The 23995-nt window shown below is 40.0% G+C and overlaps 1 protein-coding gene across 1 annotated transcript; it reads left to right on the plus strand.

Annotated features, from left to right (window-relative positions):
• Positions 1 to 395: 395 nt before the first annotated feature.
• LOC122179351 (carboxymethylenebutenolidase homolog) lies at positions 396 to 8038 on the plus strand. Its single transcript, XM_042870171.1, has 6 exons — positions 396 to 527; positions 3599 to 3812; positions 4442 to 4549; positions 6383 to 6525; positions 6928 to 7019; positions 7859 to 8038. Exons 2-6 carry the CDS (start codon positions 3607 to 3609, stop codon positions 8036 to 8038), a joined length of 729 nt encoding a protein of 242 aa, XP_042726105.1. The 5' UTR covers positions 396 to 527; positions 3599 to 3606.
• Positions 8039 to 23995: the final 15957 nt, after the last annotated feature.

Here is a 23995-nt window from a genome sequence, read left to right on the forward strand (position 1 = left end):
GGTTCTGCAGTCTTAAATGGCTGCATCGAACATTTCATTGCTCTGTACAGGACTAGAAGGGAAAGCTTATCAAAAAAATAAAGTCTGCTGATAATAAGAGTCGCTGATTCTCATTCAACTTCTCTATTTTGTCAGGAATTACATACTTTTAGAGAAATGGAAAAACAAGTGTTGTTTAGTGTCGCTGTGAGTCTTGCTTTCAGAGCTCTTTAGATAATAAATAAATAAAAGATGGAGTAAAAGGCAATTGATTTGGAGTCTGATGAATGTACCAAACCCTGCCTCTCTGCATGATCTGTCTCCACCCCTTCCGGTCTGAGTGACTTGGTGTACCAAGCGTCTCCTCCTCTACTCCCAATCCCAAACTATGCAGCAGAGCTGAAGAGCACCTGGAAACTGGATGAGCAGCAGCAGCAGAAAAACTATCAGCAGAACTTGTTTTCTTCGTTTTGTGTATAGTGAAATCTAGCTGGTTTCTCACTGAACAGAAGAAGCGAGCTGGGCTAACTCAGGATCCTGTATTCCAGGTAAGTGATAGCAAACTGGTCCACATTTATAGAAGGACTTCTGGCTTCAGTAAAAAAATGCACAAAAATAAGTATTAAGGAACAGACAAGGTGAAGATAGAGGGTTTTAGCTTTGGGAAAGTAGATTTTGAGTGCCTGCTGCTGCAGCACAGCAGTATTTCTAAGGACACCCCAAACATATTTTTTCCTCTAAACATCATCATGCATTGGCACAAGGGGAGGTAATACATTCACTGGAAGCTTTTGACTCTAGACTGACTCTGTGGAAGATATCCTACATCAGCCACAGTCTGGGGGCTTTCTATAGAAATTACTGGTCTCCAGTTTATGTCCAGCAGTAGCAAGATCATGTCAGAGGACCGTGATAATTAATTTTGCCTTCATGATTCTTAATTTCTGTTCTTTCCCTTGTTTGGTACACTGGAGCATTTAGCATTGAAATAAGTTAATGCTGGAGTTAAAACTGTTATCACTGGATCCAGGAAATCTTAGCATCATCAGTTCTTGGCAAAAAGCAAAGCACCTTGAGATCACGTGCTCATACTCAGTTTCTAAAAGGTGGGGACTATCCTCAGGAACACCTTTTCAGGACTACCTGATTGTTTTTGAAAGATTCTTAGCCCCACTTCTGGAGTAAGATTTTTTTTTTTTCATTGAAAGTTTAGACTAGGTAGGTTTTACTCCTGTGATTTGCTGCTCCCTACAAGTGAAATAGTTTGGGTCTGTCTACTATTCAAGGGACACCACCTTCACCTTGTGATAATACTAAATATTTCTCCTCGTTTGGAACTGGGCCACTGGGAAAGCAGGAAGGGGAAAAGTGTAATGGATGAAATTGGTGGGAAGAGAGAATGAGGTGAGACAGGACAGGTAGGAAATATCCTAGGTCGTTGCTTCAGTGCACAGCGTTGCGTGAAACAAAGCGGGCAGGAACAAATAAATCTTCTGACTGAACAGGATCCCATCAAAGACTTCTAAGCAGCTCAGGTGTGGCTGACTATTTAAGTTAAGTATTTAAGTTATATAAGTTCTTCGCAGACAGGTAATTGGAAAAGAACCAGCTGGCTAGGAATTAATTAAGATAGGCCAAAGAAATAATTTCTGGGTAGCAATCAAAAGACAGGCAGTAGGCTCTTTCACAGCTGTTGCAAAGCGTAATGCTTCCTAAATGTTTCCTTGAAGGGGACACTATGTGCTGTGCCCTTCTGAACAGAAGTTGCTAAGGGTGTAAGACTGAGCAGCTGTCTCAGGAACTGCTGGTGTAAGCTGTCTTAGGGAATGCCTGGGAATTCTTCAAGCAATCTCTAGCACTTCAGCACCCTCAATCATACTGGGTTAAAAGAAAAACAGGTAGGAAGTACTTTTGCATAAGCAAAACTCATTCAAGCATTTGAGGCTTGTTATGGGGGATGAAAGCTAGGAGATACTCTCCCATGCATGTTACAAGGCCGTAAAGGTTTGGTGACAAAGCAGTGGAGGTTTTAGCCCTGAAGACTGGACTAATTCATACTTTTTAGCACCAACCTTGATGTTTGGATGTTGAAAAAGATGGGAGAACAATTAGCAAACGTAATCAGCTCTCAGTTATCAGCACAATTAATTATCTCACTGTGTATGATCATCTACCTCATCTCTATTTCTGAAGCATCTCAATTCTCGAAATAAAACCACATCCACCCAGTTCAGATATCATTACACCACACTCAAACAACCAGTACTCATTATTGTAATAAGGCATATTTAGACAAACTCAGTGCTGGCCCTGCCTGACCCAATGACAGCATGCTCAGAAGATGATCAGTGGAAGAGCATGTTTCTAGATCATACTTCAGGAAGGTTAATTATTCTAAGTACACAGCAGATTAAATGTGTACAAAAAACTGAATGTTATTTGGCCTGTGGTAATCATGCAAGTAAGAAAGTACAGTATGGGTACAAGACATCTGTGAAACTGCAGCTCAACTCTGTCCTTCAGTCTGGATGCACCATAGTTCCCAATGTGTCTCTATTACCTACCCAAAATTTCTTGTTACTCAGCAAAACCTAGCTCTCTGCTGCTGTGGTTAAGGGAGAGCTGAAGAAGGTACGCATTTTTAACACAACTTGCTGTTTTTCTATAACTGGACACTTTTCTGAAGAGTACGTTACAGTTCAAATGGAAATAATGGACTGATGTAGAAATGATGAAACTGAGGCAGACATGATGTGTATGTAGGTGTGTGTACGAATTCCCAAGGGCAGTTTTAAAGTCAGCGTGTGGTTAGGAAATTTTACTATTGACTCTGCCCCTGCAAACCTAATTGGGTTCCTTGTATAGATGGATTATAATTCTACTTTTAATTACAAGATTAACATTCTACTTTGTGCAGAGTCCATCCCATGCTCCAGACACAGAGTCAGAACAGCTTCTGGCAGTTGCTTGCTTTATTGAATTCCCTTTCAAGGCATATGAAGCCAATGCCCTTCAATCTAATCTAGAAATCAGTACTGCAGCCTGTTGCCAACCGCTCCTGGTACACGGGATGCCAGAGTTACTGTGACAATCCATAGCTGCTACTGAAAACACACGTTAGCTGGCAGGTGCCAGCACTGCAAGAAGCTCTGAATGCTATGCCTTCCTGTAGCAGCTGAGTGCTGTGGTCCTTACCCCTCACACAATTCAGAGAAACCAGCCTATGAGTCTGGGTGAAGACACGTGTGAGTGCTGTAACTGGTCACTGTTCCACATGTCTGAGGACAGTGGCATCTGAAGCTGTCACTGCTCAGTTTTAGTGCTCAGTGCTGTCATGGGAGCCAAACAAAAATGATACAAGACCTATATGAGAGTAGTCACACTGCAACTTTTTGTCTCTCTTCATTCTCAGTTTAATAACATATAATAGACTAAGATCCATTCTGAATTGGTGCATGGCTTTTGCATTTTACTACTTTCTCCTTTCAGACAAGGATGTCAATGTTATTTATCAAAGCTATTGAACTCCTTTCTGCTGACTGCACTTGCCCTTGTTTGTCCTAATCTTGTACTAACAAATTTGACTTTCTCACACTTTTTCTTTTTTTTTTTCTCCCAGGTTTCCAGATGGCTGATCCTTTCCTGTACAATACTGGGGAAAGATCTGGATATGGATGTCTTGGACATGAAGTGCAAATTGAGCATATCAAGGCATACATTTGCAGACCATCTTATTTCACAAACAAAGCTGTGATTGTGATTCATGATATATTTGGATGGATGTTCCCAGACAATAGATATATAGTTGATTTAATTGCAGGTCATGGATACATGTAAGCACTTATCATTCCTATTCTCCTCTTAATCAATGCACTGATAGATCACCAGGCCCAAAGCTAAGCACTGGGTATGTTTTCCACACACATATAGCACTTCGTGGCCACCAAAGGTACCAAAACTGATCAGTCAAGAATAGCTATCTGAGCAAAAAGCTGCAAGGAATGTGATGAAGTGGCAGTGTTTGTGCTCATGTGGCAATGTGGATAATTAAAAGATTTTAAAAAAACTCCAAACATTAGTATGAACTTTTAAATTGTGTAAGCTTTTCAAACCAAGCCTTTCAGAGTTCATACAGCAGCAAGGGGTTGCTTTAAATTTTACTAGCAAAGAGGTAAATAACCATTGATTTGGAATCAGGAGGGTTGCTTTATTCCTTTACTTTTGTAGTGTGTCTAAGGAAAGTAGGAGAGTTTATTTGCATGTGGTTTTTTTTTTTTTTTCCATAGCAAGACACATAATTTTAGCTTTGCTGATTGCCAGAACAGGATAAGTAGAATATGATTCAGATGATAACTGTGTAGGTGTACACCCTGGAGTAGAAAAGACATTAAAAGTCATTTAGATATTCACAGATTCTCCCCACCTGGACATAAAAGTTGATTTGTTTCCATGTCTTACACAGAACCATCTGCCCAGACTTCTTCAAGGGGAAGGACCCCTGGAAAACTACAAATCACTGGCATGACTTTGCTGACTGGATGAAAGAACATGACCCTATGAAAGTAGACAGGTAGGATGCATAACTGTGCTTGCATTTTAAAAAGCATTTTGCAAACAAGGGGAAACTGTACATATCTGAAATGTTTAAAGTGACCCTCACAGCAGGGCAAGCTGGCTGCATGCACACAGTTACTTTATTCTGCGTGGTTCTTCTGTGGTCCCAAGCAGTACCCTGGGATTTGGAAATGGTCATCTGCTCCATCTATCATGCTGCTTATTGTCCCCTCCTCACAGACCCTTTTCTAACTATGTCACACTGGCTGCACAGGCCCATAAATAGTGTCACACAGGCTATGAAACACCTAGAACTCTCACTTATTAGTATGGATACTGCTTCCAGGTCCTTAGGATAAGGAGGAAAACTCTTCCACAAGTACACATGCTATCTACCAGTTGTCACTTGCCCATCTTTCTTTCTCCCTTGTAAATGATAGATAGCTGATAATCTCCTGAGCAGTACTAGGTCAGAATTTGCAGAATTTGCCCAAATACTTGTCTGATCAACTATGCTATTTTTCTCAATATGTGGAGTGGCCACTATCTGTAGATCCTAGCAAAGCCAGTATAAAAAAAAAGCTTCCTTAAATTAAGGCAGGCATTACTGCTTCTTCAGTATCTGTTACCACAACCTGAAACTTCAGAGAACAATAGACAGTGACACCCTATTACTCAGCTATCATCTTGTAAGCCACAAAGTGTTTATTTGGCCCCTGCAGCACTCGTGGCCCAACCAACATCTCTCAGCAAAGCTTTTGACTCTACAGTTGCAGATTTGTGACTGAAATTTTGGAAAAGAGAAACGACTAATACCTATAAGAATTCCTACTCCAGACAACTGTCTTAACCATTGAACACCTGAAGAACATAGCTGTGTTGTCTACTAAGCGTTGACTTGTAGCTGCCCTTAAGATCTCTCAGAGCACCAGGAATCCCACATACTCATGACTTATGTTATACTATCTCAAATAAACCAGAGCTGAAAGAACTCATTCATTCATAACATGCTGCTCATATAGCCTTGAACATGATCTGCTGATCATGGCACTTTCATACTGCTTTTTTGTCAGACTATCCACATTTGTGATAGACATACTAATATACCTAATACTTGAAAATACGGTTATTAGTGTACGCAGTCTGCATTTAAAATTCACTTAAAATTTTGTAGATAATGAAAAAGATAAAAACATTAACCCCATGAAGTTAGTAATAAAAAATTAATTTAAAAAATTAATTTAAAAAGTGACCTGCTCTGATCTATACAATATTTTGTATTTAATTCATTATACCTCATGCAATACTCATTTTTGAAAACATTGTAGCTGGTGATATATTAATGTTGAGTAATTATTATTTAATATCGTAATTTTGTATGTGGCTTGGTTGGATATTATTAACTCATGCAACAGGAATGACACACTCGAGATAATTCCTTATCTAAATAGGTAGACTCAGTAGAGATAACGCATTCAAGCTCATCTATTCCCACATTCCATAATGCAAGATGTTGTTCTGCTTGCAGATATGTCTTGTCTTTAGTTGTCCTGTCCTAAACAAAGTGATTCAGTGAAAAAATGCTTCTTTTGAAAGCAAAGGAGCAGGTCACAATTCAGGTAAGTATTTAAGCACTACAACTGTGTATGGCTACTTCCCTAAACTAGGACCAGAAATGTTAACTCCCATCCAAGAATAGAAGCCATTGCTTTTTAATGTACTCTCTGTTTTAAGTGATTGGAGGTGCAGGTGCAGAAAATTTCATGTATCTCTTTTAATTTACTTCTTAAGCAGTCAAATATTGATTATGCTATAGATCCCTTAGTTCTCTTTTGTTTATATGTCTTAGGGAAGCTGATGTTGTCTTGAAGTATCTAAAGGAACAATGCGATGCAAAGAAGATTGGTATCGTTGGGTTTTCCTGGGGTGGAATGGCAGTACATCACTTGATGCTGAAAAATCCTCAATTATCCGCTGGGGTGTCCCTCTATGGTAGTGTAGAAATGAAAACTTACACGAGCTCACATCATTATATGTAGTTTGTAAGTCTAGTTACTGCTTTGTAGTGTTTTCTGTAAGTACTCAACTTAAAGGTGAGTTGAAAATTTTAATTATGGCTGTTTCAGCAATGTGCTATATTGCTATCAACATTATAAGAATACTGTAAATTGGGGGAAAAAAAAGTGTTTCCTGTGCATGTACATTTTCTAATGTTTTTTCAGTGCTTGGGGAGAATGTACTATTTTCCAAATGCTCTTTTCGTCCACCAGAATAGAAACTCTCCTCAAGTAAAAAAAGTATCTAACAAATAAACCTAAATAGAAATTTTGTCACAGAATTTTTCATTCATCTTGCAGGAATGATAACCTCACTAACATTCTTTTTCTCAAATAGGAATAATAAGGGACTCTGAAGAAAGATACAATTTACTAAATCCCACGTTTTTTATATTTGGAGAGAAAGACCACACTATTTCTTATGACCAGGTAGGTTGTATTAGAAATGATTTTTATTTTTCCATTCTTCGTCTATCCTAGAGAGAATTCCTAGCCTGTCAGGAACCATTTTCAGATATGAAAAATCACATAGGCTGGATTGTTTTGCTTATATTTCAGCTTACTTCCCCCATATCTTGCTCACATTATTTGGAGCTTCTCTTTGAGTTGAGAAATGCAGTAAAAATCTATTGTTGGTCTCTCAGTGGCTATGCAAGCAGAGTGTGAAACTGGGCAGGAAGATCCTACTTGTATGAACCAAGCACCTCAAGAACTTGGATACTGCAGTCATATATGGGACAAGAGATAGTTAGATGACTGAATTTGGACCATCCTTGAATGGAAAAAAATACTGTCAGCTCAGTGACAAAACTTTCTAATGATGTAGACTGATGACAATTGCTTTTGTTGTACAGCAAAATGAGAAAAAGCAACTGCTTTCTTAAGTGTTATTACTAAGTTTATGAAAATATTTAGGACTGTGAATTATTAAGACTTAGGCATTGTGTTTTCTCGGGGAATATGTTCTCTCAAGATCAGAGTTTAAAATCAGGTTATAAGCCATGTTATGCCTCTGAATAGAAGTGCACCTATTCATTTACAACAAGATTCACCAAGCCATCTTAGCAGTAGCTGCTGGGGGTACTCAGGCACACCCATATTTTCAAAAACCATTTCAGTCTCACATTCTTAAGAGGGATTTTCTCATGTACTGAATAACAGAATCCACTTCAATTGTGATTATGGAGAAAGAGCAAAGATGTGATTAGTGGCAAATTTGTCAAACTTAAAAAAAACACAGCCTAACAGAAAAATGCTTTATTTTACAGATTACCTTATTGGATGAGAAGTTGAAACAGTACTGTAAAGTTCCATATAAAATTAAAGTTTATCCTGGACAGGTTCACGGGTTTGCACAACTGAAGCCAGAAGATATGAAACCTGCTGATAAGCCTTATATTGAAGAAGCTAGAAAGGATATGATTGATTGGATCAAGACATTCATTTGACAAAAACATAAAGGAACACTGGCTTCAAAATCAGAGTTCAATTGAATTTTAGAGAAGAAAACGGTCAAGAGGAAGATGGATAGAAACAAGGAACAGAAACAGTTTAACTTACACTAATTTATTTTTTGCAAGGCTTACAGAAGATTGTGAACTCAAAGTTGGACTGAAGGACCATTAAGCATTAAAGCACTGTTTGAATTTATCTTGATTTGTATTTGTTTCATTATTCTACATTATGACATCAACAGTAATGAAACTGTTTTGCCATTCATGTGTCCTAAAGGGTATGACTTTTCAATCTGACATTACCTGAGTATTTTCAGGTTTTATTTTGGTATAAGGATTCTTAGTTGCAGGTATTAGAATAGAACCACCCTAAGTTTGCGTGAAGAATATTTTTATTACCTACAATGCATTTGTCTCAGAGATAGTGATGCTGTAGTGATCAAAATTCGCATTCATGAAATGAACAGTTGGCTGTGTTAAGGACTTAGGAGGGAATGATGCTGTTTGGCAACCTCCAGGAATTCCATTAGCTCTGTTAAAAAAAGCATTTCCAGTATTGCTTCATTGACATCAAGGGAAAACATAGACAGCCCCTCCCAACTGTGAAAGTAAGTCAGGCATGAATATTGTGGAAACAGTGAGTTCAGTGTGCTGCTCCAAGATACAATGATCAGGGACAGGGCTGACCAACAGGTAAACCAGGTAAACAAACAAACAAAAATATAAACAATAATAAACATTCCTGTTAACTTTTACTGCACTGGTTCCGGTTTTGCTGATCAGATGACCTTTTTTTTGGGGTATTTTGAATTTAACTGCCTTGGAAATAACTGGGTAGTTTGTGCTTATTCAGAGATCCTCAAAGTCTTCATCTCTTCTTATTTTATTTTCTACAACATCTGCTAGTTTCTCATATGATTACCTTAACAAGGTCCATAAATCAAGGCCACCATCTGCATGGATATTACTTTCCCTCTGATAGCAAGAAGGTCTGGCAGTTTCACAGATTGCTGTGCTCTCGACCTAACTGTAATGTGTGCCATTTGTCTGCATACCTCAAGATGAATTTGTTAGAACATATTGCTACAAGGTGTGTAGTCAGAGATGCTATAAGTGGCATGAAGCTCAGCTCTTGGGTTGAGTTGACCAAAATATGCTTGCTTTTCTGTCTGCTGTCAATGTGTCCATCTTGCATTTTGGGCAGCTGTATCAATGGAGGTATTGCCAAAGAGATGATAAGCAAAGATGGGAAGCAATGGAGAACATTCAATAGCTGCAGGAGAGAAGGAAACATTGGAAAAGACCGCTAAGATCATCCAGTCCAACCATTAACCACAATGCCCACTAACCCATATCCCTCAGTGCCACATCTACACATTTTTTGAACACCTCCAAGGACGGTGACTCCACTGCCTTCCTAGGCAGCCTGTTCCGATGCCTCACCACTCTTTCTGAGAATAATTTTTCCTAACAACCAACCTGAACCTCCTCTGGTGCAACTGAAGGCCTTTATCTGTCATTCTATCCCTGTTACTTGAGAAAAGAAGCCAACCCCATCTTGCTACAAGCTCCTTTCTGGCAGTTGTAGAATGTGATAAGATCTTCTCTGAGCTCCTGCTTTTCCAGACTGAACAATCCCAGTCCTCTCAGCTGCTCCCCATAAGAGCAGTGCTCCAGACCCCTCACAGCTTACTTACCCCCTCTCCCCCCAGTGCCCCGGATCCCTGCAGCCGATGCACTCTGACCCGTTCCGCTCGTCTCCGTTCATCCCCGGCTGCCCTCATCCTCCCCTCCCCTGAGCACAAGGATGGAGCTTGCAGGCAGCGCAGAAGCTTCTCTCCTGGTCTTCAGAAATTTAGGCTGGGCTCCTCACACCTGCAGGACAGGCAGGAGTAGCCCAAGAGAAAGGAGGTGCTTTTAGTACACGGAGCGGTCCCGGTGATGGCTACGGGAGCTGGCTTTACAGCGCTGCTTTACGAGCACGGCGCCTGCTACCGCCGTGCGTACTCCAGGAAACGTCCACAAGATGGGGTCCCTCTCCGTGGTCGTCATCAAGGAGGCCTAGGGGAGGTTTGGCTCAGGCTGAGGCAACCGACGCTCAGAGGGGCCCGTGTCAAACACTGCAGTAACAGTGCGCTGCCTCTCACTCGCAGCCCGGCTTATCAGTGCTCAGCCGAGCTGCTGAGTGTTGTCTCTGAATGCAGCAAGGCGCTGTAGGATGCTGGATTTGGGTAAAGAGTGGATTTTCACCTCCTCGGGACTCTGAAAGAAGGAGCCCTGGTTGTGTTACATCATCATGACACCTTGTATTTCGTTATGCGTTGCTGAATGTTTGTTATCTGGAAGATTAGCTTATCTCCAGCATGCAACAAAATCAAATCGTCTTGGGACATCATTAAAGCTTGATAAGCCAGTAAGTTGCAGGAAGCATGCTTTTGATTGTGCCCCAAGGGCATTCTGTTTGTGCTTGCTCATCCTCAGTGTGAGCTTTCTTCTCATGCAAATATAAATAGTGGTATGCTGAGCTACTGAAGCAAATTGTAACCATGTTAAACGGCATTAGTTCCAGTAGCTGAGTTTGTCTTACAATTCTCTGTCATATGAACTTGTTTGGCCAAATAGTGCAAAATCACATTAAAATGACTCAGCAAACTGGAACACAACTGAGGAAGGACAGACCTTATGCAACCCAGATACATTTATTTGATGAAGCAGCTTTGAAAGAACAGCAACCTGCAAACCCAAACCTCTTCCACCCAGCATCACCAGCGCTATGAAAGGCAGGAGGAACATCTGCTTCAACCAGCTCTTCTGCAAACCATTCTTCCCAGTTTTGTCTCTGATGTTCTTAGCATGTGGGAATAAGAACTCACTGGTGAGGAGGTGGGGAGGTGCCACTTTGACACTGTTCCAAGGAGGAAGCAGGAAAAGGGCTTTCAGAAAGGTGTTTCTCAGCAACGGGAAAAATAAATGGAGGGATGAAGGAGGTTGCTGGGAGACAAAATGAGAGCTGTTTAAGAGCGTTTCTGTGTTGATACTGTGTTGGTAGTGTAGCCTCAGGCTCTCCACGGGTCTAGATGTTATGCAGTGGTCTCAGAATTAAAAGTAAACTGATCAGTTTGTTAGCCTAAACTGAGTCTTACCAAAATTGTTTGATTGTTTTGTTTTTAAAGGGGGCCAATTTGATAGCTTAACTCCTGTAGCTGGGGAGAGTGAATCAAGACAATGGAAATGCCAGATTTGGGCAGTAAATACATCATATGTGGTCTTGATGAAAATGTGATGAAGTTTCTCAAACTGTGAGACTGTACAGTATTGTATAGAGAGCAATTGTTTGAATAAAAGCGAGACATACAGTATTGTAAAGTCATGACAAAATTCACAGCTCATAAAGCTTGGAAAGAAAAGTCGAAGAGGGATGGCAGTGCAACTAATTTCTTTGGTGGAGATCAAGTCATTACCTGATAGCACAGAATCACAGAATGGTAGGGGTTGGAAGGGACCTCTGGAGACCATCTAGTCCAGCCCTGCTGACCACACAGTGCTCTACAGTGGGTTGCACAGGAAAATCTCCAGGAGAATGTTGAATATCTTCAAATAAGGAGATTTCACAGCCTCTCTGGGTAGCCTGTTCCATATGCATCAAGCCATAGAAACATTTTAACTATTTTTTATGCAATTTCAGGAAGAACAGATCTCAACTACAAATACAAAGAGCTGACCAAAACTGCAGTTACAGTCAGCTTCCCTGAACAACCACCTCCTTCTCGTTAGATTTGTGGTAATAGAAATACACATGGAAAATCACAATACAGGTAATAAACAATGTCAATAATTTTGCATTCCTAAATTGCATTTTTATTTAAATGCATATTTCTCAGCAGTATCAGATAAATTCTACATTGAGAATGGTGTGGTGGAAACTTCTATTTTTTTTTTATTTTTTTATTTTTTTGGTGGTCTAATCACTGTATCTACCAATCCCTTTTGTGAACTGTTCTTCTGTACTTTTAAAATTTACATCCATGTCAGTTTAATTAACATTTCGTAGCATAACTTCACTCTCCTTAAAGGAATGTTAAGCATTTTGGCATGTTTCTAGTGGTAGAAACAAAGAATTTTGTCCTGTGAAAAGAGCATAACTGATATAAAGAACAGAATTTAAGGTAATTAATTTTGATATTCACTGTGCTTTCCTCATTTGGTCTTAATACTATTCTTATAATGTTAAAGATATTTATATCAGAGGGGAGGATGTACTGGAGGCATATTAAAGGGCTTAGCTGAGATGTGTTTGAATTAATTAAAAAATCTAAAATGGGATTCATGATTGAGATATTTTCCTAGCAAAGAGTTAGACACTGAAGAGTGCATTTCATTTTTATTGCCTGCACATGCAGCGACCAAGGAATATTATTACAGTGCATGCATTCACACAGGAAGAGAGATTAGCTCTTGTTAATAAGCAACCAGTGCCATTTTGATTTGCTAGGAGTGGTAGCAGAATGACAATAAACAGAGGGCGGTGAAGCCCTGGCACAGCTGTACAGAAAAGATTTGTGGGTGCCCCATCCCTGGAGGTGCTCAAGGCCAGGTTGGATGAGGCCCTGGGCAGCTGAACGGGTGGGTGGCAGCCCTGCCCATGGCATGAGGTCAGGGCTGGGTGGGCTTTGAGGTCCCTTCCAATTCAGGCCATTCTATGATTCTATGATTCTGTAATTCTATGATTCTATAATTCTACGAAACAGCTATGAAACAGCTTCCCAAAGAGTTGTGGGAAAGAAGTATAAGTTGAGCATCAGAACATCAGAGCATATGTCTGCAAACCACAGCCAGCACAGATAAAGCTGTGATTGCGATTCGGGTTATATTTGGATAGCTTCAAGCTTAAAGAGGGTAGATATAGGATATAAGGAAAAAGTCTTTTGCACTAAGGGTGGTGAGGCACTGGAACGGGTTACCCAGAGATGTGGTGGATGTCCTGTACCCAGAGACTTTCAAGGTGAGGCTGGATCAGGCCCTAGGCAACCTGATCTAGCTGGAGGTGTCCCTGTTCATTGCAGGAGAGTTGGACTAGATGGCCTTCAGAGGTCCCTTCCAACTCTAAGGATTCTATGATTCTTTGATTCTATAATTCTATATATGTTGAATGTGATATTGAATGTATATTGAATGTCATATGTACACCTGCCTTATTAAATACAGTCCTTTTCAGCCTTCCAAATTTTCATGCTCATTTTTGGTGCACTATAGGAGTTAAATTCCAAAATGCAGCAGTACCTTATGATAACTGAGTATACTACAAGCTTCCCTGGTTGCTTTGTACAATATATTAATGTAGAGTTGGGACTGGCCTCCAGTTCCAAAGAGCAAGGCTCTACATAACTGTGCAGCCATTAGTTTCATAAGATGTTGCCTTTAGTGGTTTCAGCCATTAGAGCATAACAGAAGTCAGATTTCAGCGGACAGTTTCCGTGTGACTAAGATCTCTTTGTAAAGCAGAAAGGAGCTGAGAAACAAAGCAAAACAAAAGAACATGCTTTCAACACACTTTGGTTTGCCTTAGGCAAAGCTGATGCAATCATTTCATCACGATCCTGGAGGTACATACTGTGTTTCTGAGCAGGGAAGTGAGCCAAAGACAGTAAGTGAAAGACAACTGTGGTTTCCCAAGGATCCCATTGCTACCCTGTGGTCTGGGCTTGGCAGAACACATAAAAGTATCTGAGGGTGATCTAGTGATGGCAGAGCCAGCTTTCTTCCTTCTGCATGCCAACACTGTGCAATCCCCTGGTGACCGCACCTTCCTGATTCTGCTGCTGGCCGTGCAACACATCTTAGCTGAGGTCACCCTGAGTCAGAGTTTGGCTTTCTTCATGGTGCAGGAACTATGTAGTACTGAGTGGACTCTTACTGTACTTCTCTTTTACCAGTCACTGAATGACGTCCGCAGTGAAGCACTCAGTCCATCATTATTTTTTTAGTCAGTGAGGCTCATGATGTGCTCTGTAGTAAATAATTATTTTCTGTAAATGCTTTTCTTTTTACAGAGTCCATTAATGATGGACTTGTGTGAAATGCTATGATGCAAAATGTATTGTTTTGTGCCAAATGTTAAATTTTAAGCAGGACCTTGTTTTATCAATTCACATGGAAACATTGAAAAAATCACATATAGGTGCTTAGAAATGTTTTCTAAAACATATAGATCTTTCTGTAGAATAATTATCATGGTATTTATATGTGATTTTCTCAGGGAAAAGAAATCAAAATAATATTATGACTTAGTAGAAGTATCTCATTGTATAAAAGGCCAAAAATTCATAGAGTTTGAAGATTTTATTTAATTTTGATTTTGTCTGTGTATGTTTGTACTTGCAGAGCCACCTATCTAGTCTTTGCGGGAAAAAATGCTTGGAAGATTTCTGATGATTGGTCCAAGAACAACTGTCTCAACAGTGGCTCAATGAAGACTTATATCATATGATGTTGATATCATAGACTACTAATTGCTTCCTCTGCCTCAAAAACCACGGTTTAAAATGGCCAGTGACACAAGAAGTGAGAAAGCATGATTGTAACTGTGTAACTGGTACTCTAAGATGTTGTGTGGAAAGAAGATAAGGGTAGTTGATTCCAGCTCTGAACAGTGTCCCTGGACCCAGGCAGCTGACATCTGGCTCATCTGTTCTCAGCATCTCTTATCTCACATTGCTCCTGCACAGGGGCAGGGCAGGCCCCTCAGAACTGACTTGGGCAGGTCTGAAGTCAAGCTGGGAATGTGAATCTGGAAGCAGGAGCAGATTCAGAGATGTTAACCATTGCAGGGACCAACCAGGAAGCTCCATAGTGATGTGGCAGGGCTGAGACTAAACTCGGAGGACAGTCTGTGGGTTCATTACCCAGAGGCAGCCATGGCCGGCACAGGGATGGCTGCAGCACAGAAAGAGCTGTAGCTCAGGCAAGGCCAAGTGGCAGAGTCTCAGCTGAAAAGAAGATCCCATGGCAGACAGGGTCTGAGGACGCTGCATAGTGCTGCCCAGGAGCCTTCCCCTTGGTCACTGAGGGAGTGGAGCAGCCCACAGCTGTGATTCCTCCAGGTCAGCCCTCAACACTTGCCAGGAAGCCCCTCAGGGGAGAGAGGATATGTGTTCAGGTGCCTGACTGCAGATATGGCATGCAGTCTTCTTTTCACTGTGAGGAGCTTTTAAGACTACGTTTGCTGTAATTCCAGTCCATGGTGCATTGATTGACTTGAAAAAAATGTTAATTTCAGACAGTATGTCCGAAGAGTCCTCTGCTAGTGCCTTAGAGTCAAACTTTTGGCCAAAAGAAAGGTACAAGGCTGTGCACACATGCAGATTTTTTGTCCTTGCAGTTAGTGAGATCGAGTGTATCTTCATTAGCTCCTAAAAATGTTATCTTGGTACTGCTGCTGAAGAAACACTATTAATTCCAGTTCAGTCCAGCTGGAACATTAAAATAATAGGCAAGTACAAACTGCTGCTCTTCACTGAAAAGCTTTTGACACTGTTTATATATCAGCTATGGTCTGTTGAACCCAGGCTGCTATAGGATGCTGAGCTCCTTTCCCAAGCAAAGGTGTTTTTGTCTCTGCAACTTGAACAAGAGTCTTTAAATCTTTAAACCCTGGTGTAGATGTTGTGCCCCACAGTCATATGGCTGTTCCTATGGTAGATGACTGTCATGTCTTCAGTGAACAAGTTTGCATTGAGACCATTGCAAAATAGAAGCTAGTGCATAACACTTGAAGTAGTCAGTGAGGAACACAGCATAAGCAGTTGACTGTACCTGCCATGGCTCCTATTAGCTTGGGATTTAACCTGCTCTTTGATTTTGACTTGTTAGTGTTAGCATGTGAAGTGTCCTGTTACAGTCTCCTGAAGAGATCAAACCTATTCCTCTCACACGTTCAACACTGTCCAAACATTTCGTAGAATCACAGAATTGCAGGGTTTGGAAGGGACCTCAGAAGAATGAGTCTTCTAAGATACCCTACAACAGGTCACACAGGCAGGTGTTCAGACGGGTCTTAAATATCTCCACAGAAGGGCATTCCACAACCAATCTGGGCAACCTATTCCAGTGCTCCGTCACCCTTACTGTGAAGAAGTTCTTTCGTATGTTATTACAGAACATCCTATGTACAGGTTTTAGGCCATCATTCCTTGTCCTATCACTGCACATCCCCAAGAAGCGCCTGGCCTCATCCATTTGCCTCTCACCTCCCTTTAGATATTTATAAATATTTATGAGATTCCTTCTCTGTCTTCTTTTCCCTAGGCTGAACAGACCCAGGTTAGTCAGCCTTTCCTCATACAGGAGATGCTGCAGGCCCTTAATCATCTTTGCAGTCCTCTGCTGGACTCTTTCTAGGAGATCCCTATCTCTTTTGAACTGAGAAGCCCAGGACTGGACACAGCAATCTAAATGTGGCCCCCTGAGGGCAGAGAAGAGGGGGAGGATCACCTCCCTCAACCTGCTGGCCATGCTCTTCATAATACACCCCCATGGATCCCACTGGCTTTCTTGGGCACACTGCTGGCTCATGATCAGCCTGTTGTCCACCAGGACCCCCAGGTCCTTCTCTGCAGAGCTCATCTCCAGCAGGTTATCCTCTAAGCTGTACTAATGCATGCAATTATTCCTCCCCAAATGCAAGATTCTGCGCTTGCTCTTGTTAAACCACATCGGGCTCCTTCCTGTCCAACTCTCCAGTCTGTCCGTGTCTTGTTGAATGTCAGCGCAGGCTTCCAGTGTGTCAGCCACTTCTCCCATCTTTGTATTGTCAGCAAACTTGTTGAGGGACTCCGTCTCTTCATCCAGGTCATTGATGAAGATGTTGAACAGGACCAGACCCAGCACCAACCTCTGTAGAACTCCACTTATTACAGACCTGTGGGACAAAGACATTATGAACAAAAGACCTTCAAAATGAGTAAACAAACTTGGTAGCTATTTGCGCCAGATGTAAATACACACAAGGCGCCTGGCTGGTACATGTGACCAAGTGGTTGTTATGGGGTATAAAAAGCACCTAAAGTATATAAAAGCACCTACAATAAATGTCTTCATTCTGCACCAGCAATGGAGTTTGTGGCTCGCCTGCCACTCAGGCCTCCAATCAGACTCTGCACCACTGATGACAATTGACTGAGCTCTGCCAATCAGACAGTTCTCAGTCCACCTCATGTCAACTTATTTATCCTACACTTTCTAAGTTTCATAACAAGGATGCTGTGGGAGACAGTGTCAAATGCCTTGCTGAAATCAAGGTACACAACATCCATTGCTCTTCTCCCATCTACTTATTCAGTGATGGAAGGCTACCAGGTTGCTCAAGCATGATTTCCCCTTGGTGAATCCATGTTGACTACTCCTGATAACTGTTTTCTTTTCCAGTTGCTTGGAGAGGGTATCCAGGACAAGTCATTCCACTACCTTTCCAGGCATGGAGATGAGGCTGACTGGCCTTTAGTTTCCCAGATCCTCCTTGCCCTTTTTGAAGACTTGAGTGACATTGGCTGTCAAAGACCTTCTGTCTCTAGCACAGATATTCTGCTGCCTTAATAACACAGAAGGGCAAGACATTGCCAAGACAACACTGTGAAGGGGCCAAACTAATTAGATACCAAGCTGATTGACTTACTGGGAGACCAGATCTCTTTCTTAATCTGTTAGAAGTAGCTATATTGAAAGTTGCTAGGTTTAGGTATGTGGTAAGAAGGTTATGGGAGACATAGCTGAATCAAATCCAGAGAGCTCCTGTCTCAAAGGAGTCAGTTGTTGTGGAAACTTTTTAGTTTGGAATCTGTACCCACTCTGCTGCAATGGGAAGGAAAGGTTGGACTTTGCCTGGCATTTCTTACTGACAGCTCACATGTTTCAAATGTCAGCTCCGTGAACAAAATTTTTTGGCATTTAATTTGTATGTATGTGTTGGCAGATAAGTTGATATTTGCAAGGCTAATGTATCGTGATCGTAAACAGATTGCATGCCCAGGGGAAAGGGGCTGAAAATAGTCTCGAGGTGATATAAAACACTACTCTGATACCCCTCTCCCACCAGTACTTTCTCTTTACTCTGCCTGCATGTTGAAACCTACTTTTGGAGTAAATGCGTTCTGAGTACAGTGCCTGGGTAAGGTGTATTTCAAATGACAGTGTGAATTCTCAAAGCATCTTCCAAAAGCATCTTATATGTTGACTTTCCTGCAGTAAAATATTTCTGATGCTAACTTACAGTTATTGTCAACATTTTGACTTTCTAATAAGTTATGCTCACTGGAGAGGCATTTATTTCTTTTTCTGTCTGGATGAATAAAACAAAAATTCATTCAGCTCTTCAGAGAATTTCAATTTTTTACCTCTTAGGAAAGTATTTAATCAGTCATCCATTCCATCTATTCCTTTTGGTGCATGTTATCCATGCTGTGTTTTTATTTAATTCCATTTTTTTTTTTTCTTTTTTTTTTTTTTTAATTATTATTTTTTTTTATTGGATGATTTCAAGTTAACAACCCATAATATTTACCTGAAGTAATGATTTATTTAAAGTGTATGAAAGAAAATATGGTAGGAACATGATCTGGGGACGCTTATACATCTTTATCTTCTCATATTTTCCAGTACTGGTTTTACTATAGGTGATTAATTTGGCTTTGCTTATGTTCCAGAGCAGCTGATGCTGTCCTGAAGTACCTAAGGGAACAGTGTGGTGCAAAGAAATTAGAAGTTGGTTGTTTCTGATGGGGTGATGATGATGACATACCCCAAACTGAAGGCTGATGTAAATACAAGGATGCAATACAAGCAGGCACACGTACACATGTGTTGTGTAGCTTATGTACTTGATCCATCAGTATTTCTTCTAATTATATTCTCGGTTGATGATGAGAGATATTTCCAGTAAAGTAGGAAAGCTCTTATGCAAAGAAGATGGTGATAAGGAAATTTTCCTAGATTCAGAATGAATCATAGGAGCTGTGTCTTTATTTCAGGTTTGGACAGACAGACATGCGATTGGGTCATCTTCCCAACTCTGCTCCATTTTCCTGTTTCCTAACGTTTGGCAACTGCATACTGCAGAGCTAGGATGTCACCCTCGTGCAGACAGCATTATTTTTGATCCAGTTACTCTGTACAGCTGGACTGTGGTTGTTTAAAATCAGCTTTCCTTTTATGCTCTTCCCAAGAAGCTGAGGTATTTAAGCTGTTCTTTGCTACTGTACTCAGAATGTAAATTTTTGAACTGCTTGATGGGGACTTTCCCCATCAATTCAAAAGAACCCAGCATTCAGATTTCAGTCAGTAGCTTAAGAAACTGACTTAGATAAAATGTTAAGCCTGGGCGTTGTCCTACTAGAAGCCATATTTACAGTAGCTTGACAAAAAGCTGACATTTATGGCTAGATACTGCATGAGATATGCAAACTTTTCATTGCATAAACAGGGTGCTGCACTTGAATTTGAATTTCACTTTAAAAGTCAATTGAAGATTTTAAAAAATATTTTCTAAGAATAATCAAGGATTCTGACGGTGATCCATTCTGCTGAACCTATATTTTTCATTTTTGATGAAAAAGATGACTTCATTCCCCTCCATCAAGTATGCTGACAACTTCTGTCCTCTTTCATTTGCATGTTTAAATTTCCCTCCTGAATTATAAGTTGATGCTCAGCTTCGTAGTAATATTTGAAAATATATTAAAAAAAGAAGAGCAGAAACATGGAACCAAACATAAAAGGATTAATGTAACCTAAGATAAGAATGTTTTTTTTCTTATGTCTCTTTATTTTGCCAGAGTATTGCCAGTAACTCAGTACCAAAGTTGTATGAAAATCCTGTTGCTGTGCACTCAGGGAACAATTCTGCTCTGGATGAGTTTTTTTTCTATTGGCCTTGACATGGTTCTTTTTTCAGACTTCACAATGAAGAAAATGTGTACAAGCGATGTGTAGGAACTGTTGAATCACGGCCCGAACCTCCGATTGATCACTTGAGGCAAACTCTGGGTCAGCCCTGGGAGCACAGGCGAAGTCAATAAAGCTGTGTGACCAGAAGGGGTGGAGCTTGGCTGCATCTCTCCTAGACCCTATTTAAGGGCTGACTGCATCTGAGGAAGGGTCTCTCTGGAGTTTGCTCTCTTTGGAGTTGTTTTTTTGTAAGCCTTGGACACAGGTGAGCATTTTCAATTATCCCTTTCTGCTGTGATAATCTTTCTAGCTATGCTGTATAAATCTGTAGGTACCAGCACAACCACGCCGCTCTGTAAATTTGTTGATTGTGCTAGTGGGAAGTTAGTGGAGGGGATAAAGTTAAGAAAGAGATGAGAACAGTCTTTTTTTTTTTCATTGCAGCTAACCCTGTTCTAGTCATGATACTTACAGGATGAAAAACTGTGGGTTTTTTTTTCTTTGATTCTTTGCCTCATTCAGCATTCACAGATCTGCTCACATTGCAAACTTTTTTTCTTTTGTCAAACAGTTTGTGTGCTTAATAGTGATGGACTTACAGATGAAAGAAGTTATCCTGAGAGTTGCGTTATGAAAAATAACACAAAAGAAAGAATTAGGGTTGCTGCGGAAACTTTTGGTCTGGGATTTATGAGCACTTAATCATTCCATTTGCCAAGATTACCAGCAGCTATTTTCTGTTAAGTCTTAATGATTGTCCATATAATGATGAATAGTAAGCCTTACTTATAGATGTCTCGACATGTCCTGTGAGCTATGATCATTACATGGAATGAATTTCTTGAGAGTTGTACTTGTTTGTGTGCACATTTACCTACAAGTTCATAAAAGGACTTCTATGGGTGATATAAGAAATCCAAGTTTGTAATTGGAGAGCTGGTCTACAGGAATTGTAACTTGAAGTACTCACTCTTGCATGCATAGTCTGAAGTAGAGAAAGAATTTTCATGTAAACTGACTTATGTTCATAGTTGATTAGACATGTTCCAAAATAAATATTCAGAAATCTCAGTGAGGTCAAACTGTATGTGGTTTTTACAGTGCTACTTAAATTAGAGGCGTTGCAAAAATGGGTAAAACAGAGGCAGACAATTTTCAGTGGTATTCAGTGAAGGGAGAAGAGGTAACTGGGCCAAAAAAGAAAACAGGAAATTCCAAGTACTCATAAGGAGAAGCTTTTATTATTATTATTATTATTATTATTATTATTATTATTAGAGAAGTAGTGAGACTTTGATTCTTGAAGATACTCCACCTGAACAAGGCCTTGAGCAGCCTGCTGCAATTGACTCTTAGGGGTTAGGCTAGATGGTCCCCAGAATCCCCCAGTAATTCTATGGCTATATGAAACTTGGAACTGACACAATCCTTATCTTCAATGCTTATTCCTAAAACTTTAAAAAAAGAAAAACAACATCTTGCTATCACTTACGTATTCTAAATAGTACATAAAATTTTTTCTTTGAATTTTTTGGACACATGCACTTATAGAATGTGCATTATAAGCCAGTTTGCATTCACTGTTGTCCATGCAAGGCTTTTAATTCAGTTTTAGTGTATTTAGCATAGTGACATGTTTCATATGTACTTTTCTTGTAGCCATGTCTTTGCAGGTTGTTGTATCTGCCTTTATACTGTAGCAGATTTTCTTGACTATAAGTGAAAGTATTTTTTCTTAACGTAATTTTACTTTTTTTATGCCTATAGGGAATCTGGTTATTAGTTTCAGGCTTGAATGATGAGTAAGCTATGGCCTGGCAGCATGGAATACAGCTATTTTAATGTAACCATGACTATGCCCTATATACAGGTCTCCCTGCTGGAGTGGGAGCTAAAGCAAAACTGTGAAGTTGATTATCTGGTTAAAATTTGTCCTGGTAAAACTTATGGTTTTGTTCATTACAGAAAAGAAGATATCAATACTAAGAATAGAACTTACATTGAGGAAGACAGAAAGGATATGGTTAACTGACTAAATATATTTAATAGAATACCAAGTGACTAATTTATAACCTAATCATATAATAGAGTGGGGAGACTTTCAATAGCGCGTCTTAGAGAACTAGAAATTGTTATTTAGAAAATAGAAATTACAGAAAAAAGCAAACATACCTTAGCCTTTTTTTTCCCAGTAGATTGTAACTCCTATCTTGTTATATTCATTTTGAAGTGGTTTTAGATGTCACCTGGCAGTGCTTTGTCTTAATATGCTGTAAAATATTCTCCAGTACTTTGTTGTTCAGCTTAGTAATTAAAACAAGTTATGGTAGTGGTAATCTGTTTTTATGTTATGGCCACTGTTCATTTAAGTGCCATGTAAACCATAGGCCCAAAATTTAGAGACACCAATTGATTCTTTGGTGGAGATCGTGTTGAGACTCAAGGCTTCTTTGACCAGTACGTCAGTGTCAGGTATATTTAACAAGTTTAGGAATTAAAAAGTATAATACAAATTCCAAACATCACACTGTTGTGTGTCTTACAAACCCTCACTGCTGCTTAAAGAAGGAATGCTCAGTGTTTTTTTTGCATAATGCATCTTGTTACGTAACTTTCCCTTAATAGAGCAAAAATCCTTGCATTGCAGCAGCTCAAGATTGCATCTCCCTCAGCCTCAAGCAGTGCCTGCTCAGGGAATTCTCCCTCTTGCTCCATGTCCTAACAGGCAGCAATGTAGGGATTTCCTGAGCTGAATCTTGCCACTGGGCTGCTGTGTTGAACAACCACTGGTGACTTACTCTCTGTGAATTTGCCAGTCCTGTTTTAAATCTGCTTACAATGTTGACCTCTAGTGCATCCCACAATGGGGACTTCCACAGTTTAATTATGCCCTATGGGGTGAACATGTGTGTTCATTAGTTTGCAGTCAGCTGCCTGGGATCTTCACCGGATGTTGTCTCTTTTCACCTTCTCAGTGCTATTAACGTAAACTGTTGTGTGTTTTAAGGGGAAGAGAATGTAATTTAAAAAAGCTTTAACTTTTGTCGTGGCAATCTCTCACATTAAACATATAATCAGAGAAATATACATTGTAGTGTTTCACTTAAAAATGATATTAACAATATTAATTGACCATCTCTCAATGGGTTTTTAATTTCTTTCGCTTGCTTCAATGAACATTTTCCCCCTTTACTTGCTTCTGGTGGCTGTCTATCTTTCCCAAAGGGAAGACTGTAGAGTTGGCTTTGAGTCTTCAAGGAGAGCACTAATTTTGGCATGCAATTGCTTTAGTGTTGCTTTTGATAAGATACCATCCGTATGTAATACATTGACAACACCTCTTTCTTCCAGGACAAGATTGTAGAGTGGCAGTTCATTGTGTCTTAATTACCCCAGTATGAAAACTGGCCAACACCAAATTCAGTCGACTTCTATTCACATTAAAAGATTATCTATTGTGTGAGAAGATTTTAGAGAATTGCAGCGATTTATAAATATTGACTTGTGAAGTAAAACTAATACTGTGACTAAGCTGGGGGGGAGGGGGGGGAACCTTGAGACACAGTGTTAGCTCGAATTTGAGAGAATAAATGCAAGTTATTACAAGTACAGCCAAATCTTCATGATAAAACTGCAGATCACTGGAATTCTAAGATCCAGAATTAATGTGTACATGGAGAGATCATGAGCTGTAAATAAATAAAAAAAAAACAAAACTAGAATGCATTGTCCAGCAAGGAACTCAGAACCAGCAGGAAGTCAAAATAAAACCCATTAAAATTCTGAGGTTTGGTGTTAATATTAAGGCAATGGAGAACAGTTTTACGTATAGAGTTTCCATAGGCACAGTGTTGCAGTTCATGGGCTAAAAAACTCTGATGGAGAGGAGGATCTGTACAACACTGCTCCTAGGGATGATTTCAACTGCTTATTTACTTCACATTTATTTTATTAATGTTTTTTGAAGAAGCTGGGGAGAACCCAACACTGTGTGCTGTGTAACAATATGTGGGG

This window comes from Lagopus leucura, unplaced genomic scaffold (genome assembly GCF_019238085.1).
Source record: "Lagopus leucura isolate 7727_CA_CO unplaced genomic scaffold, USGS_WTPT01 Super-Scaffold_100002, whole genome shotgun sequence".
NCBI lineage: Eukaryota > Metazoa > Chordata > Aves > Galliformes > Phasianidae > Lagopus > Lagopus leucura.

What these genes read in the sequence shown, in the direction of transcription:
- LOC122179351 (XM_042870171.1), top strand. Translation starts at nt 3,607, where the DNA reads ATGGCTGATCCTTTCCTGTACAATACTGGGGAAAGATCTGGATATGGA. An exon ending in GACCCTATGAAAGTAGACAG is followed by an intron (nt 4,550 to 6,382) that starts GTAGGATGCATA and finishes TATATGTCTTAG; the next exon opens with GGAAGCTGATGTTGTCTTGA. An exon ending in ACACTATTTCTTATGACCAG is followed by an intron (nt 7,020 to 7,858) that starts GTAGGTTGTATT and finishes TTTATTTTACAG; the next exon opens with ATTACCTTATTGGATGAGAA.